Source organism: Cavia porcellus, unplaced genomic scaffold, assembly GCF_034190915.1.
Source record: "Cavia porcellus strain 051 isolate PalLab524CR breed Dunkin Hartley unplaced genomic scaffold, mCavPor4.1 scaffold_23, whole genome shotgun sequence".
Taxonomy (NCBI): Eukaryota; Metazoa; Chordata; class Mammalia; order Rodentia; family Caviidae; genus Cavia; species Cavia porcellus.
The window spans coordinates 13,353,905-13,373,138 of NW_026947506.1; the positions used below are offsets into that span (position 1 = coordinate 13,353,905).

The 19,234-nt window shown below is 36.9% G+C and overlaps 1 protein-coding gene across 14 annotated transcripts in view; it reads right to left on the reverse strand.

The window, feature by feature from the left end:
* The window catches only part of LOC101788244 (zinc finger protein 14-like), a 107,225-nt gene that overhangs the window by 59,709 nt on the left and 28,282 nt on the right, over nt 1–19,234 (reverse strand). The window contains exon 1 of one of the 14 annotated variants that reach the window (XR_010042253.1): nt 5,991–6,353. The exons of 2 other annotated variants lie outside the window; for them this stretch is intronic. Coding sequence is in view for 1 of the 12 variants with exons in the window: in XM_063233813.1 (XP_063089883.1) it covers nt 6,123–6,125 (3 nt within the window). In the remaining 11 variants the exon portion in view is untranslated. Of the gene's footprint in view, nt 1–939; nt 6,371–19,234 lie in introns of those variants that run through there. 11 more of the 14 variants (XR_010042254.1, XR_010042255.1, XR_010042250.1 and 8 more) reach the window with 11 other exon arrangements.

Below are 19,234 nucleotides of genomic sequence, written 5' to 3' on the forward strand. Positions count from 1 at the left end.
AGTATGTTCTTTCCTTAATCTCTGTTGTTCCTAAAATTCATTCTTTGACTTTAGAGAACACAAACTCATATCAGACATGGTAGACTGGAAGATTCATTCCCCTATAGCAATATCAGTATAAATTTTTCTCTTTCTTGAAGTCAGAGAAATCAGTAGTAGTTTGTATTCTATAATACTGATCTCACCTTTCCAGGGATACTTGCATTGAAGGGCTTTATCCCTGCCTTAAAGTGTTGCTTCTGTTTTCTGGAAGTGAACTGATCTGTAATTTTGGTTATGGTATCTAAAATGAATTAATGAAATGACAAAATATTTCTTATGATTGGTTTACCACCAGCCATGGAGGAAGACTGAAAGCAAAAATTCTTTGTTTTGCTTTCTTCATTCAAACCAAATGGTGTACTTGAGTTTTGCCCTAGAAACAATTACAAGACCTCATGGTGGTAGTTCAAGGTGCAAGAAGGTGAAATCAGGGATTCTTACCCATATGCCAATTCCAGGTTTTTCCTTGATTACAACTTCCTCTTTCTTTCCCAGGGCATAAACAAAATTCCCATCACCCTCTTGCATAACATCAATGTCCCCTCCAAGCACTACAATCCAGTCAAAATTCACATATACCCCATAACCCCACAGTCAGTCAGAAAAAAAAAAAAGCCAAAGCCTTGGTGGCTGTGGGCTCCTCTCCACATTCTTTAAATAAAAGGCCACTGTTACATTTTTTATCTTATGCTTCTCTATTGTGCTAATTTACCTCCTCAGTAACTTCAGTAATATAACCCACTTTAAACATATCTCACATGATTTTATTCTATAGAGTCCTTAGAAAATACAGAGTCCTTTGCTACTGGCTCAGAACCCCTCCTGTTTGTTTCAGACAGAACATTTCTGATAGGATTTTTGATGTAGTAAAGAAGAGAATATAAAAATAAAAATTACCTTTATTCTAAGACCATGGAGAGAATCCCATTACCACTGGGAGTCTGGCATTTTCCTCTGGAAATGTGTGGGGGGCATACATATAGTTTTGACTTGGGTGGTGCTTAAAGGTGGCATTCCTGATATGCAAGTAGCTGATTGAGACTCTTTTCAGGCCACAGGTAAGTTGCACAGGGGAGGGAAAGTGACCTCAAGATAAAAGTCCCCTGGTTTCACATCCCACTGCCAAAAAATCCTATTTAGGGCAAAATACTTTCACTTTCTTTGTCTCAATATCTCAATAAATATATTCTGCTCTTCACTTCTGTTGTTCCTAAAATTTATTCTTCCATTTTAGAGAACACAAACTCATACCAGACATAGAAGTTCAGGAATTTCATTCCACTATATCACAGTATGGCTTCCTGTATTTCAAACTAACTCAGCTGCCTGTAACTTTAAGAATTGTTTATCAATTTCACTTGGAATAATTGCAGCAAATATAATGTTCTTAATGGATATAGAGAAATATATCATTAAATTGAAAAAATGATTATCACAGATTTTCTACCTAGCATCAATCAACATTTTCAATTTTTTTTTTTTTTTTTTTTTTTTTTTTTTTTACCGGTACCGGGGATCGAATTCACGACTGCCTGCTTGCAAGGCAGGTGCTCATGCCACTGAGCTAAATCCCAGCCCCTCATCTTTCAAGTATGTGGGAAAACAAAAAATAAACACAACTTTGAAAATAGCAATCCTATAGGGGACAATATATCATTCACTGTAATTGCCATGTTATCTGTAGATATTTTGTAGACCACAAAAGAAACATTGAGTCTAATAATTAACAAGTATCTATTTTAATAAATGTCCTCATAGTACTGCATCATTGACAACTGTGAATTTTTTTTTTTTTTTGTATAAGGGATTGAACTCATGACCTTGTGTTTTCAGGGAGCTCCTTTTACCACTGAGCTAAATCCCAGCCCCAAAAACTTTAGATACTAAATATGACTATTAACAATGTTTAATTTGCCAATGACATATTTAGTTATAAATTTTGTAAACCTACACTTTCACAAATGAAATTATTTTCTTTAGTTGCAGTTTAAATTACTTAATTTTTTAGGTACCAGGGATCAAAGTTACAACCTAGCACTTTCTAAGCAGGCATTTCTGCCTGGTAAGCTAAATCCCTGGCCTCTATTAATGAATATTTTTGATTGTATAAACACCACTTTATCCATTCAAATAGTATTGTGATTTCAGTAAAGGATGTCAACCTAGACAGAAATTGATATACAATCAAGAGGAACTGGAACCTCAAAGAGTCAATGCAAAAAACTAAATACAGCAATCACTTCTACAGGCACAGCTGAAGAAAGCCAGACCTGAAGGTGAAGATGCAGTGACAATGTCTACATGCTCCTGAAGACAAAAGAAACAGCTTGAAATGTGCTACAGTTACCACCTCCTCCAGGAAGGCCTGATAGGCATCAATTACCATACTCAATGACCAGAGCAACTAGACAATTGTTCCCACACAATGCCTTGGCTCTTTCCACATACCTTTTAGGGGTGACTTGTTCCCCTGCTGAATAATATTAGTTAAGCAGCTATAAGCTTATAGGTTGATTGTAGTTTGAGACCCACACTGTAGCCACATTGCAACTTTGCTGTATAAATGACCCCTCACAATAGGTCTGTGGCCAAAACACTGAAGACCCCTCATGAAAATTCAGGGCTATTCTCTCTTTTTTTCTATGAAAATTTTTGAATTTCTTTTGGTTTGTGACTTCATTCCTCAACGTTGTGAGGCAACAATCAACAGCAAACAGGGCAGGGTTTTATTTCTCCTATTTCAAATTGAATATGAAATGTCTGCTAAAGGCCAAGTTTCAAAGCCTGGAATTCAAGCTGCTTGTTTGCCATGAGATTAACATTTCCAAGAGCTTTTAGAAGTCCTCAGTCTAGTGAATTGCAGATGTCTTGGAGGAAAGAGGTCACTGTTGTGCTTTAGCACAAAAGGTGCCATTCCTAAGTCTGTTTTTGTCACTGCCTCCTGGATGCCACTACATGGCCTTCTTTCCTCTGCAGCATCATTCAATAAATCCCATTTTAGATAAGTCAAAACTTTCACTCAGCTCTATTATTGTTTTTTTTTAAATAGTCTTTCTCTCTCATTTGTTGTTTATTTTTTTCATTTTATTTTTATGATTTAAAGACTTAGGCTCACTTTGGAATTCTGGCCAGCCTTGCACTCACTGTGTAGGTTAGGCTACCCTTGAGTATATGGCCATTCTCCTGTTTCAGCTTCTTTATTGCTGGGGAAAAGAGGTGGGCATTATAACACATGGTGTTTTGTCTTTTTTCTCCTCTCCTTTTCACTATTATTCTTTCATTTCAGTGGCATTGGCATTTTATCCTGGTGTTTGCTTGTATCAGTAAAGGTTTCTGCAGCTTGAGTTGACTTTGTGAACAACAATATTGGAATCCAAGCAACACAATTGAGAAATGTGGAATTTCATTAGCTGGTCTCAGGACCACTTGTATACAGAACCCCAACCCCCATTTCAGGATCTAAATGAGAGGCTTTAAACTGGAAAGTTACAGATGTTTTATAAGATACAATCACAAAAAAGATCCTGTTGGAAATCATTTAGCTAGTCTCTTATAATAATTTTTGGATGACAACAGTATTCTGCTCCTTTTGTTGAGCAGGTTAATTTTTTTCTTTCGGTACAGCTAGTTTTGCTTTTCTCCTGGGACTTCAACCCAGAGTGACTTTCCATTTTTGTGGGTGAAATACAGGGCACTAGTTAAATGCAAAGCTCAAGATGGCATCTATTATGCCAAGCTACAATACAGCTAAGTTACAGTGCCAAGCCTCAATATTTTGTAGGGTTAAAAAACACATATCTATAATCCCAGCACTCAAGAGGCTGAGACAGGAGGGATGCTGTGAAGTCAGGGAAATTGTAGGCTCCATGGGGGTTCAAAACCAGCTGATAAACATAGAGAAAGGCTGTCTCAAACTAAACTAAACTAATTCAAAACAGATGAATGGAGACTGAATTCTTCAAATTTTAATTCCATGTCTTAGTCCTTAATTTTGTGTATATACACATTATTGGAGACAGCAATTTTGATGCTATATTGTACCTCACTGCTAATGTAAAAGACAAACAGAAGCACTGATTCTTGTACTGAGTCACTGCAAGAATCCCTGTCTCTAAAGCAGCACTCACAGCGGGAGCCTGCAGGACCAGCATCCACAAAGCACAGAGGCAGGTAAATACCTCCTCAATCACTTTGATAGAATACAGATGATATCTCTTCAAATCTCATTTAGGCCACTGAGTCCTCTGTTCTTAAAATACTTAAGCAGCATTTTGATACTTGAATTTGGTCTCATGGAACAAAACATAAATAACATCCAATATGGTACACAAATAATGACTCAAATATTAATGAAAAACAGTTTTATGTAAAAATGTATAAACAATGACACCAGGTCCAAGCTGTAAATTATAGCTGAGGGTCACGAAGTGATCACTTTCCATTCAGAAATATATCTTGGGAGGCTGATGCAGGAGAACTGCCTCGAGTTTGGGGGTAGCTTAAGTTACAGAGCTGTCTGAAATAATGAAACCCTGACTCAGACACCGCTCAGACAAATTGAAACTTGAAAAGTGACTGCATAAGACACCTTTGGTTTGTTTTAAAAAATTATAAGCATACAATATAGAAAAATTCCAACAATATTCAACACTTTCTAAGAAACAACGTTACTATCTTCCATGGTATACAGAAAACACTTTCAGTGCTGGGTATTTAGCTCAGCGGCATGAATGCCTGCCTGGCAAGCATGAGGTCATGAGTTTGCTCCCTGGTACAAGTAAAACTCCAATTTCACCTTAATGACACTGGGACATAATTAGAGATAATCAAAATTAGTATAGAACACAGAATTCATGTTTGGACAAGGATGAGGAATACAGATTGTTGCCAGAGCTAGCGTTATTCATCTCATGGAACTAATCAGAGCACAACTTTATCTTCATACCTACTCTAAGAACTGCCTGACTTTCAGTGAAGACCTTCTCTGTTGTATGTCCCACTACTGGCACCCTGCATCACACCAATCACTTTCACATCTTTTCCACGCTCCTCTGATCAACCCTAAGCAGAAAACCCTTCGTGCCTAACTATTGATATCCCTGCACAATTTCTAATTAGGTCTTCTCATTTACACCATTTAGTAAAGTTCATTGCAGAGAATTTCCATATTTAAACAATGTCTACGATCAAACAGGCTATTAAATCATGTCTATTCAGAGATGACACCCACATTCCTTTCAATTCAGAAAGATATCACTTGTATATGTCCATGCAAATGCCTACGTTTAGACTTTTTTCAATGAGGATGTAACACTCAGGCCTTTATTGACTTTGTCCTTAGCAAGCACACTTTACCCTGCCCTTGCTAGCACTTTCACATCTGCTTCATTTTTCTCAGAATTCAAAACTCTATGGCTGTTCTCATAAACACAGTCTATGAGCAGGGGTGTCTCCTAAATAATTAAGTGTGTTCACAAATTCTTTTGCATGGTTTTGTATGATAAAGGGAGTTCACCGTGTGTTTGGGAACCTTCCTCCACTGAGGCACATCACTAAACATCTTTGAATTTGCCACCACCTGTCATGAGGATGTAAATCCAAGAACATACTATAAATTTAGGCGATCAGTACAAACAAAAAAATTTAAGGAGAGCAGTTGTGGCTATGAGGTGCTGCATCACAGACATTTATAACCTTCTACCTTCCAAATCTGTTACTCACAAGAATGAGAGCAGAGACCTAGCTTATTACAGCTGCACCCAGCTCGAAACCACATCGGAGTCAGGGTCTCCCCACACCCGTTCCAGAGCCCAGACTGTTGGAGGGTCAAGGGCAGCAGGCAATTTCAAAAAAGGCACTGTGGCCTGTGGTGTCACAGTGCCGACAGCGTTCTAGGGATCCAGAACTGTCCTGGCTCCAGCGATAGGTAAAAGGGACAGAGGACTCACTGTTAGCCTTAGAGGACCTCAGGGTCTGAAGCTAAGTAAGCACGCTCTAGACAGCACAGCTCCTTCTCACCACTTCTAACTGGTCTCAACCTGCTTCCACCCCATTTCACTGCTGCCATCCCGTAACGTCACCATTGCATAGCTCGGAGGTCTCTCAGGTTCTTTCTAAGCAGTCCACAGCAAATCGAAGCCGTGAAACGCAGTCTAGCAAACATTTAGCTCTCCCTGTTTTGTTCCAGACATGCAATGGACGCCATGACACCGGAAGAGACCGCCTAACTTGGCCCGCCTGATTGGACAGTTCATACAGCCCGCCTCTTCAGCACTGATTGGCTCCTGCTCTTCTGCCCGACCTCCCAACCAAGATTAATTACAGAAAAAAAAAAAAAACCCAGCCTGTAACTGTGGATCCCCAATGAAAGATTGTGGAGACTTCTGGATCGGGCTGTCTTCTGCAGTGCTGACTTCAGCTCCTCAGATGGGTATTTGCACTAAAGGACTTTACCTCAGCCCTTGTTTTTACCCCCAAAAGGATTTTATTTCAAAGATAAAAAGTAAAAAAATGTGGTCCAGGGGTTTAGCTCAGCAGCATAACCTGGGAAGCTAGAGATCATGCATTTGATTCAAGATCTGGCTACTGCAAACTGTGCTGCTATAAATATGGGTGCACATATATCACTGTGATATTTTTAAATCTTTGGGGCAGATACCCAGAAGGGGAATAGCTGATCTGAGTGGGACCTGTAGACCTAGTTTCTGTGGAATCTCCACAATGATTTCCACAGTGGTTGCATTACCACCAACAAAGGGGAAGGGATCCTTTTTCCCCCACTACCCCTCCAGCATTCGCTATTGGTTGATTTCTTGACAGTGGGCATTTTTTTCTGAGGCAAGGTGAAATCTCAGGGTTGTTTTAATTTGCATCTGTTGAATGACCAGTGAAGTAGAACGTTTTATCACATATTTATTTGGGGTTTCTATTTCTTCATCTGAGAACTGTGTATTTCTTCTCAGATGCACATTTTTGGATTGGGGCATTAAATATGGAAAGACTGAATTTTTTTTTTAGTTTTCCTATGCTCTCAATAGTAATCCTTTGTCTGAGGATCCGCTGACAAACATTTTCTCCCCCGTTGTGGGTTGTCTCTTCACTCTGCCAGTGGTTTCTCTTGCTGTTAAAAAGCTATTCAGTAGGGTGAGATCTCAGTTGATTCTGGGTGATTGTTCCTGTTTAATCCATGTTTTCTTCATACAGTCTTTACTTACAGCAATGTCTTCTAGAGTTTTACTTTATCTTCCAGAAGACTTAGTATTTCTGTTGTAATATAAGATCTTTGATCTATTCTGATCTTAGGTTAATACACGTTGAAAGATATGGGTCCAGTTTTAATGTTCAGCATGTGTAGAGCCAGTTTTTTCAGCACCATTTATTAAACAGGCTGTCTTTCTTCCAGTGAATGTGTTTGGCACCTTTGTCAAAGATAAGATGGTTTAGTGTGTCTGGGGTTGTTTCTCCATCTTCTAATCTATTCTTTGATCTTTGTGTCTGGTTTTGTTTTGTTTTGTTCATTGTCAGTACCACAGCTTTTTTTTTAATCACAGTAGCTTTATAGTATAATTCCAAGTCAGTGATTGTGATGAGCCCTGTCTTTTCTTTGTTGCCCATGAGCACTTTTGCTATTCTAGGTCTCTTCTGGTTCCAGATGAATTTTAGGATTTATTTTGTATAATTCTGTGAGATATGCTATTGGGGTTTTGACTGGGATTGCACTGAATCTGTACCATAGTTTTGGAAGTATGGTCATTTTCACTACATTGAATTTTCCTACCCAAGTGTATGAGATATCTCTCCATTTTATAATATCTTCTTCAATCTTTTTTTGAGAGTACTGTACTTTTCATTGTAGAGATCATTTACATCATGTGTTAGATTGATTCCTAAATATTTCATTTTTTTGGATGTCATTCTAAAAGGTATTGTTTCCTTGATTTCTCTTTCTAGGAGTTTGCTATTTGTGTATAAGAAGACTATGATTGTTGAGTGTTGACTTTGTAAAAAGCTATATTATTGATTTTGCTAATTAAACTAGAAGTCTTTGGGTGGAATTTTTAGGGTCTTCTGAGTAGAGTATGGTGTCTTCTGCAAATAATGATAGTTTAACATTTTCCTTTCATATCTTTATTTCTTTTATTTCTTTCTCTTGTCTCATAGCTCCAGCTAGTTTCCAGGACTATATTAAATAAGAGTGGAGACAGTGGACATTATTTTTTTCTTCCTGATTTTAGAGTGAAAGCTTTCAGTTTTTGTCTACTTAGTATGAGGCTGACTGTTGGTTTGTCATAAAAGGCTTTTGTCAGATTGACCTAAATATCATCTCTCCCAATTTTTGTATGGTTATTATTCTGAATAAGCGCTGGACATTTTCAAAACCTTTTTTCTGCACCTATTGAAATGATCAAATGATTTTTGCCTTTGGATTTTTCAATACGGTGTATTATATGTATGGATTTATATATATTGAACCACCCGTGCATCCCAGGGAAGAATTCCACTTAATTATGCAGTACAGTCTTCTTCATATTCTGCAGTCTGCTTGCCAGTAACTTATTGAGCATTTTTGCTTCAATGTTCATTAGGCAGATTGGCTTGAAATTATCTTTCTTATTTGGATTCTTCTCCGGTTTTGGTAAAAGTGTAATTCTTGCTTCCAGGAATGAATTTGGGAGTACCACTTCCAATTCAATTTCATTAAAAAGTTTGAGAAGTAGTGGTGTTAGGTTTTCTCTAAATGTTATGTTTATCCTTGCCATTTCATGGCTACAACTGCTTTCATTCAGGACTTAGTGGACTCTTTCGATAATGGGCTGCAAATATTTTCAGGATTCAGAATCAACCCTCCAGGGATGAATAAATGCCCTGATGTCAGAAAACATTCTGTGCCCAGGCCAGGGTGGCACACAACATAATAGAGAGTGGGAAGGTTGTATGAGATGCAGCAGACTTCATTTTCAAGATTTTCCCTATTATCTGTATTAATTTTCCACCTAGGAACCCAGTATGTGAACACAAAATGAGCAATTACTGTGTAAAGTGAAGACATTATATTTAAATGATAGTAATAGTCTGCAAGAGAGTAAACATGAAAGAAATGCAGACATCAATTCTCCAAGACAAGCTTGCTACTCATTCAGACTTATAAAAATTCTGAATTCTGAAATAAATCATATTGCCAAGCATGGGCAGCACAATTATTGCTGAAATGGAACCAAGTTTCTAATCCAATTAAACATTTCCTTCTGATGGGGCAGGAACACCTGAGAACATCAAACACTAAGTTCCCCTTGCCCTATCATTCTCTTGTCACAAATTATCACTTGCGCTTCAGGATTTTAATATTGCTAGAGGGCACATATTCCCTAAAGCCATGTGATCCATTTGTTAACAACTTGTTTGGCGTCAGAGATGTGTAGAAGGTTTGTATAATCACTTCTATATGTATACATTGCAGCCATGTCATTTGGAACCCATGAACCAAATCTGGTCCCTGAATCCTTCCGCTCCAGCTCCTTCACTCTTCTCTGGCTCCTTGACCTTGTAAAAAAAAGTTACCTTTTCTTTTCACTTCTATTTTCCAAGATATTTCTGTATTGGAAACAGACAAAACCAAACTTCCCTCACAGAAACATTGACATAAACGAATATATTTTTATTAAATTTTGTAGGTCAGATATTTTGTACCTGAATAAAAGGAAAGAAATAATTAAACTAATTCAGCTAGCTGTATGTCCTAAATAATCTTCCAAATGGATCAACTCATTCAACTAATTATGTAAATGAGTTTTTAATCTAGGAATACACAGACAGGTTTTTAGCATGCACCTATTTCAGTTCGACTCCAGCACTTCTTTGCGGATGAAAACCACTAATTTCCTATGTAACCCATTCTCTGCTAAGCAAGCAGAACAGGCCTCTGGTGATGCACTCATAGTTGAAACAAATCAACTGCTAGAAACACCTAGACTCATGTTACATACTACTTAACAAATTGATGGATGCCTACTTTATCATCTACCAATTTCACTTGTAATTACTGACTTAGAAAAATTTATGCAGAATACTTTCAATGATGTGAACAGTTGTACGATCATGCCCTCTGAGAAATCAATATAATACTCCTGAATATGTTAATAAGAGAATATATGTTGATATGTAGCAATATATTGATAAGGTAGCAATATATTTTGTTGATAGGCAGCATAACACTTCCATATACAGGTACAGAAAATTTTACATGAAGTAATCTTTTCAGGAAACTTACAGTTATCCTATCTGAAAGTTAATTTTCTGTTGGGGCCTATGTCTAAATCTTGAGTACCCAAAAAAGTGCACAGCAAAGGACCAAAGGAATGAGACAAGTGGCAATCTCTTGAGGATAGCAGGAAGAGTGAAATCCTCTTCAGAGCTCATAATGCTGCTAGCTGGCCAGCCAACTATCACTAGGTAGCATGTATTTAATCAGAACGAGCAAGGAATTGAGTGGACAATAGGGGAAACCTGAGCAGGCTCCCGGGAGAGTATCAAGGAAGCCTCATTACAACAGATGATGCTAATTAAGGAAAACTATCTAGGAAGTCTCCAAGTGGTCTCAGCAGTGGCCTATCTTATTCCTTGAGATGTCTCCTCATTCTCAATTCAATTAAGGCAAAGCCACACCACAGCCCTGCACATGTATTCAGCTTCAACCCCTTCCAACATCTCTCTCTTTATTTGTTTCATTGTCTCCCAGGATGGGTGGCCAGCTCAAGGTGGGGAAGCTTTGAGGAGAACTCCAATTTAAACTCATCTGAGTTGATCAGTTCATAATAGTATTCAGTTACCAGCATAGACAGCAATTGTCAGAGGATCTTAGTGACCTGAGATTCTCCCACAGCCAACATTTTACATTGCACTGTATCTCCCAAGGCCAGCCTTTTCTGCAGGAGGTTCAAGACCAAGCTAACATGAGATCTGCATTAACTACAATCAGCTCCTTAGTTCCTATAAAGGACACGTAGTTCTTCTCAGGAGTTATCTTAGAACTGTGCATAGCACCTCATGGCTCATCTGTCAGTGTCAGCCACCCAAAGTCTCACAGCCATTGCTGTGACAACTTGCTCTCTGTGAAAGCTTGGGAGATTTTTCTCCTGGTTACTCTCCTTAGGCACACCTTGCACTGAAGATGACTTTCCTCTGTGGTCTCATCATCTTATTAATGATACCACCAGGGACACACTAAGTATCCTAGGCTGATCCAATCAGCAGTTATTTTATACCCTGGGTCTACACCAACCTTGAAGGGCTAGGGCCAAAATACTGGCTATCCATTTAGCCCATTTGTCTCTCTAAAGTTTGGCTTCTAAACCTTAGCTGTTGAACATCCAGAAGTTTTGGGTAGCAATAAAGTATATTAGAGGCAGTAAGCTTAACATTACTGTTTTATTTAAACATGAAGCAACTTCAAAAATTAAATGAACCCTATTTTCTTCTATCCATGGACATTTTAGGATTTGAATACCTACAGTGCTAAAGTTGCATATTTTACATAGTATATCAGGAATCAGAACCATACATAGTATTGCAGCATGACAATCATGAGATTCTTACAATAATCTAAATTCCTGTTTGACATAAAATATTTCTTTAGTCAATCACCCTTATTTAATACACAAGAAGTTTTTTGTGTATTATTGACCAACTTATTGATCTTTAGCTGAATGTGAATCTCACAAGTCTTTGGTATCAGCAGAGGTGTGCACGTGACACAAATATCTGTTACCACGAGTAATCCCCATTTTACAATCAGGAGTCTTATGCATAGAGAAATATAAACATATGCAATCATCATGAAGTTGATTATAGTCAACTTTCATAACCATGAGAAACTACAGGCATCTTAAAACCAAAAATATGTATTACTTCTTTTCATAATGACCAATGTGAACATTTAGGAATACATTTCATAAACTTATTTGAGGTGTCCCTTTAATGCTCTGGAGATAATTGAGGTCTCTAATCAATGACCAACAACTGGTTAAAAATGTTACCAGGCAGCTGCTTTCTTATTTATCAATCAGAGCTTGGCCCAGCAATCTCATTGCTAAAGGAGTGTTTATTTGTTTATCTTTTAAAATTTATTTTTATTTAAAGAAAGACAAAACAAAACAGAAAACAGATAGAAATAGTACATAATTTCAAAGAAAATATTAAACAGTAATAAATCACTCATTTGTGTTTACATATTTTCCTCTTACAAATAATTGTTCAAGATACAAAAGTGGAACATATAAATGGGAATTCAAACAGGGAGACTGCACATAGTTCTGTTCAACTATCTAATAAAAACTAAGTAATATGGCTATCAATCCTACGCCCTTAAACATGTACGCATTTATCCATATCTTCATTTATGTTGACTTTAACAAACCAAAGCAGGTTAAAATCACTCTGATTGAAGATTAATAGTATTGCTGGATTTCACATGATGACACTATGGAATCTGCACTGGGTATTGTAGTGCCTTTTTTCTCTTTAAAGTATTTGTTCATTTCATCATGTGTCATAAGGTCAGTTCTTCTAAACTGTTGATAGGTTTTATGGAACCATGTGTCTTAACATGTATTTCTATCTTTTCTGTATTAGAGGGAGAAACAGAACAAGCAGGACAGAGCAAAACATAATCCTAGAAATACATAAATCTAAAAAGACATATAAAAGTGCTGTACAAGGATTTGTACCATGGTTACTGTGTTGTCTCTTGTTATCATCAATAGAAATGGCTATCTCATCACATAAAATATAATTGAATATATCAGTGCATCACAGCATTAATAGAAATACAACTTTGTAGATAGTGTAGAGCTACAAAAATAGGTATTAATCAAATCAGAATGGGTATTGTAGTGTGACCAGCGCAGCCCCCCAATGAGACAGAGGATGCTCTTGTGGGTAACAGGTAACTGCCGCTTTATTGTTGCGGGCTCTGGCTTATATATTCAGCCGTGACCAATCACAGGCTGCCACAAGGAGGCAGGGTTGGAATGAGACGCGAGCTCTGGCCAATATACCCAGCTGTGGTCAATCAGGGATTGCCACAGAGTCAGCACGGGGTGAATACGGAGTGAGCACGAGGTGCACACGGGGTGGCTAATTTGGAGAAGGACGTAGCGCATTGCAAAAGCTGACATGGTCCTTAGTCCCGGGCGGGGTATGTGAGCACCTGTGCCCAAAATCTCCCCCTTTGTTTATAACTCACGCAGGGTCTCCAGGGGTCGGCGCCCCTCGTGAGGCGTCATGCTGTGCAGTCATGACGGTACCTCACTACCCATTGGTGCTCTTTTTTTTTTTAAGAAGAAAAAAGAGAGAAACACAAAACAAAACAAAGTGGTGTAAGGGTACATGTAATACAGAACTACAAAAAAAAAATAACAGTAATAGATTACATAACTGTTAATAGATTACATATTATCATCTTGAAAATAGTTGCTCAAATCACAGTATCAAAGAATACAAGGTGGACATTCAAACAGGGAGACTGCAAACAGCTGTGTTCAGTGATCCAAAAACATTGATATAGTCAGCTATTTAACACCCCTAAACACACTTGATGTTATATCCATTAGAGCTCTTTTTCTTTTTTTTTTCTTTTTTTTTTTGCCTCTTTTTTACAACAAAATTTACACATTTTGGATTTTATTACTCCTTAGTGTTTATTACTTTTTTGGGGGGGAGAAAATACAGTCAAATATGGCAAAACAAAGCTGTCAGTCAAAACCAAGGATAGACATAGCACATGGTGTAGAACAGAGTACAAGGTTATCAACAATGGTTATCAACGTTGTCTCTTGTTTCCTTAAAAAGAATTGTCTATCTCATTAGATATTATAAAGTTGGACAAAACAGTAGAGAACAAGACCAATAAAACTTAGGCATTGTAAACATTACAGGACTTCCAAAGAAGACAATAGTCAAACCAGAATGGGTATCTTAGTGAATCTTATTGCCTTCAAAGTAGTTGCCTATGTCTTCAAACTTGATACTATCATATAGAATGGAACAGAGTCTAATCAGTCAAAACAAGATCGTGGGAGTATTACAGGACTTCAAAACAAGTTAATAGGAAATCAAAAAGAGTTACTATTTATATATCCTAATTTTTAAAATTTTTTCTTTAAGACAAACATAAGAAATGACTAAATAATTTTTTTAAAAGAATAAGGGGGAGATTGAGATAAAACAGGACATAACAATATAACAATAGAGGTCAAAGCATGACTGTTTCAGCAACCTAGTACTTCACAACCATATAACCCGACTTAATAGTAGTTACCATAGTGTCTGTCTTTTTCCTTGAAATATTTGGATAAAACTTCATATACTCTAGCTTCAAATATTTCCATATCAAGAAGCCCAGAATAAAGCCTTTCTAATTAATGAGTGAAAACTTTATAAGGCTTCAAGGCCACCTAATGGGGAATCATGATTACCACATATTTTTATATATTTGAATCATTACTTACATTAGGGAAACTATTCGGTATTCACACATGTGAAATTGATTTATTTCACTTATGAGTATGGTCTCAAGCTGACCCATTTATTGATAAATATCTCAATGTGATCCTTCTTTATAGCTGACTAATACTCCATTTTATAGAAATACCACAACTTTTTATCCATTCCTCAGTTGATGGACACTTGGGTTGTTTCCAGGATCTGGCGATTACAAATTGTGCTGCTATAAACATAGGTGCACATATATCACTGTGGTATGATGCTTTCAGTTCTTCTGGGAATATGCCTAGAAGTGGAATAGCTGGAACAAATGGGATTTCCAATCCCAACTTTTTGAGAAATCTCCAGACAGATCTCCACAAAGGCTGTACCAGTCTACACTCCCATCAGCAGTGCAGGAAAGTTCCTTTTTCCCCACAGCCTCTCTAGCATTTGTTGTTGGTTTTCTTGATCCTGGCCATTCTTTCAGGAGTGAGATGGTATCTCAGTGTGGTTTTAATTTGCATTTCTCTAATGACCAATGATGATGAGCATTTTTTCATGTATTTATTTGCCATTTGCATTTCTTCATCTGAGAATTGCGTATTCATCTCAGATGCCCATTTTTGGATTGGATCTTTGAATTTGGGAGGTCTGAGTTTCTTTAATTCTTTATATGTTTTAGACAAGAGTCCCTTGTCTGAGAGAGAGTTCACTAAAATCTTTTCCCAGTTTGTGGGTTTTCTTTTCACTATGCTGGAGATTTCTTTTGACATGCAGAAACTTTTTAATGAGAAGTGGTCCCGGTTATTGATTCTGGGAAGTATTTCCCATGCGGTTTGAGTCGTGTTCATGAATTCTTTACCTACTCCTATGTCTCCAAGGTTTCTACTAATTTGTCTTCCAATAGATTTAGTGTTTCTGTTTTAATATTCAGATCTTTGACCCATTTAGATTTTAATTTAGTACATGGTGATAGACATGGGTCTAGCTTTAGTTTTCGGCAAATGGAGAGCCAGTTTTTCCAGCACCATTTATTAAAGAGACTGTCGTTCTTCCAGTGAACCTGCTTGGCTCCTTTATCAAAGATAAGGTGGTTGAGTGTGTTTGTAGTTGTGGTTGTATCTTCTAATCTATTCCATTGATCTTCATCTCTGTTTTGATTCCAATACCATGTTGATTTTACTACTGTTGCTTTGTAGTATAACTTCAAGTCAGGGATTGTGATGCCTACTGCTTTGTCTTTGCTGCTTAGAATTGCCTTTGTGATTCTAGGTCTCTTCTGATTCCAGATGAAATGTAGGAGTGATTTCTCTAGATCTATAAGCTATGTTGATGGTATTTCTATTGGGATTGCATAGAATCTGTATAACAGTTTTGGGAGAATGGCCATCTTCAAAATGTTTGTTCTTCCTATCCATGAGCAAGGGATGTCTTTCCATTTTCTGAGATCATCTTCAATTTCCTTTTTCAGTATATTATACTTTTCACTGTATAAGTCTTTCACTTTTTTCGTAAGAGTAATTCCTAAATATTTCATTTTTTTGCTTGCTAATGTGAATAGTCCAGTTTCTCTTATTTCCCTCTCTGTGATTTTGTTGTTTGTGTATAGGAATGCTATTGATTTCTGAGCATTGATTTTGTATCTGGCCACATTACTGAATTTATTTATTGTATTTAAGAGTCTTTCAATGGAGTTTAGGGGGTCTTCTATGTAGAGTATCATGTCATCTGCAAACAATGACAACTTAACTTCTTCTTTTCCTATCTTTTCCCCTTTTATTTCTCTTTCTTGCCTAATTGCTCTGGCTAGTACTTCCAGTACTATATTAAATAGGAGTGGTGATAAAGGACATCCTTGTCTTGTGCCTGATTTTAAAGTAAAGGCTTTCAATTTTTGGCCATTTAGTATGATGCTGGCTGTTGGTTTGTCATAAATGGCCTTTATTATATTGAGGTAATGACCATCTATTCCAATTTTCTGTAAAGTTTTTATCATGAATAAATGTTGGACCTTATTGAGGCTTTTTCTGCATCTATAGAAATGATCATGTGATTCTTATTTTTGGCTTTATTGATATGGTGGATTACATTTATTGATTTGCATATGTTGAACCATCCTTGCATTCCTGGGATGAATCCCACTTGGTCATGGTGTATAATCTTCTTGATCATTTGCTGGATCCTATTTGCCAATATTTTATTGAGGATTTTTGCATCTGTGTTCATTAGGGAGATCGGTCTATAGCTCTCTTTTATAGTTGGGTCTTTCTCAGGTTTTTGTATTAGAGTAATATTTGCTTCCAGGAATGACTTAGGAAAGATTGCTTCCCTTTCAATTTCATTGAATAGTTTGAGGAGTGTCGGCATTAGGTCTTCTATGTATTTCTTGTAGAATTCTGCAGTGAATCCATCTGGGCCTGGGCTCTTCTTGGTGGGTAAGGACTTAATTACATTTTCAATTTCAGTAACATAGATTGGGTTATTCAACAGTTTTACATCCCCTTGATCTAGCTTTGGTACTTCATATGCTTCTAAGAATCTGTCTATTTCTTCTGTGTTATCAAACTTTTGAGAGTAGACGTTTTCGAAATAGGTGTTGATGATCCTCTGTATTTCTATTGGGTCTGTAGTGATTTCCCCTTTTTCACTTTTTATTGCATGAAATTGAGCTTTTTCTTCCCTTTTTTAAATAAGGTTGGCTAGGGGCTTATTGATTTTATTTATTCTTTCAAAGAACCAACTCTTTGATTCGTTGGTTCTTTGGATTGTTTTCTTAGTCTCTATTGCATTGATTTCTGCTCTGATTTTTATAATTTCCTCTCTTCTTTTGGCTTTGGGCTTGACTTGCTCTTCTTTTTCTAGCTGTTTGAGGTGTAGCATCAAGTTATTTATTTGTATTCGTTCTGTTTTCCTGATGTGGGAACTCAGTGCAATAAATTTTCCTCTCAGGACGGCTTTCATTGCATCCCACAGATTCCAGTAAGTTGTATCTGCATTTTCATTGTCTTTTAGGTATTGTTTAATTTCTTCTTTAATTTCTTCTGTGACCCACTGATTGCTCAAAAGTGTGTTATTCAGTTTCCATGTGTTTGCAGAATTTTTGCAGTATCTTTTATCATTAATTTCTAATTTCAGAGCGCTATGATCCGATAATATGCAAGGGATGATTTCAACTCTTTTGCATTTGCTTAAATATGTTCTGTGAGCTAATATATGGTCTATTTTAGAAAATGATCCATGTACTGCTGAGAAGAATGTGTATTCTGATGTTGTTGGGTGGAACATTCTGTATATGTCTATCAAACCCATTTGTTCACAGGTGTGATTCAGTTCTGTTATTTCTTTCTCATTTTCTGTCTGGTTGATCTGTCCCTTGGTGTCAGTGGTGTATTAAGGTCTCCTGTTACAATTGTGTTACTGATAATTTGAGTTTTCATTTCTGTTACTAATTGTTTTATATAACTGGGTGCTCTGGAGTTTGGTGCGTATATATTTAAGATAGTTATCTCTTCCTCTTGGAGTTTTCCCCTTACAAGTATGTAGTGACCTTCTTTATCCTTTATGGTCATTGTTGGTTTAAAGTTCACGTTGTCTGCAAACAGAATGGCTACTCCTGCCTTTTTTTGGATTCCTGCTGCATGAAGAATTGTTTTCCATCCTTTGACTTTCAGTCTGTGAGTATCCTTCTGGGTTAGATGGGTTTCCTGTAAACAGCATATGGTTGGATTTTGTTTCTTGATCCATTCTGCTAGTCTGTTTCTTTTGATTGGTGCATTGAGACCATTTACATTAATGGTTATTACTGTTAAATGCTGGTTAATTCTAGGAATGTTATCTCTCTGCTGTTGCATCTTTATCTTTCTGTTCTGTTTAATTATTTGCTTTGATTAGTGGTTTTTTCCTTTGTGTATCTAAACTGTCTTTCAATATTTTTTGCAGGATTGGTTTGGTGTTCATGAAGTTCTTCAGCTGTTCTTTGTCATGGAAGTATCGTATTGCATCATGTATTTTGAATGATAGTTTTGCAGGATATATCAGTCTTGGTTGGAAATCATTTTGCTTTAGGATCTGGAATACTTCACTCCATGCTCTTCTTGACTTTATCGTTTGTGTTTATCGTTTGTGATTCTAATAGGTTTTCCTTTGTAAGTGATCTGTCTTTTCTCTCTGACAGCTTTTAATAATCTATTCTTGTGTTGGATTTCTGGGATGGTGATTATTATATGTCTGGGTGTAGTTTTATTTTGGTTATGACTGTTTGGAGTTCTATATGCTTCACTGATCCTGATGTCAGTTTCTGATCTCATGCTTGGGAAATTTTCAGCTATTACTTCTCTAAATATCCTCCTGACATCCTTCATGTTGTCTCCCTCTCTTTCATTAATCCCTATCATTCTTATGTTATTCTTCTTTGCATCGTCTTGCAGTTGTTGAATTGTTGTTTCCTGATTCCTTGTTATTTTCAAAAGATCTTTCCTTTCCTGTTCACTAGCTGCAATCCTGTCTTCAAGGTCTGAAATTCTATCTTCACTTTCATTAAGGCGGTTTTTACAACTTTCAGTGGAGTTTTTTATTTCCTGTATATCTCTGTGCATCTGCATTATGTATTCTGTTTGTTTCTTATATTGCTCGTCTAGGGATTCTATCTTTTTGTTTAGTTCCTCCAATTTTTTATCTGTGTTTTCTTTAGATATATTCAGAATCTCTTTCA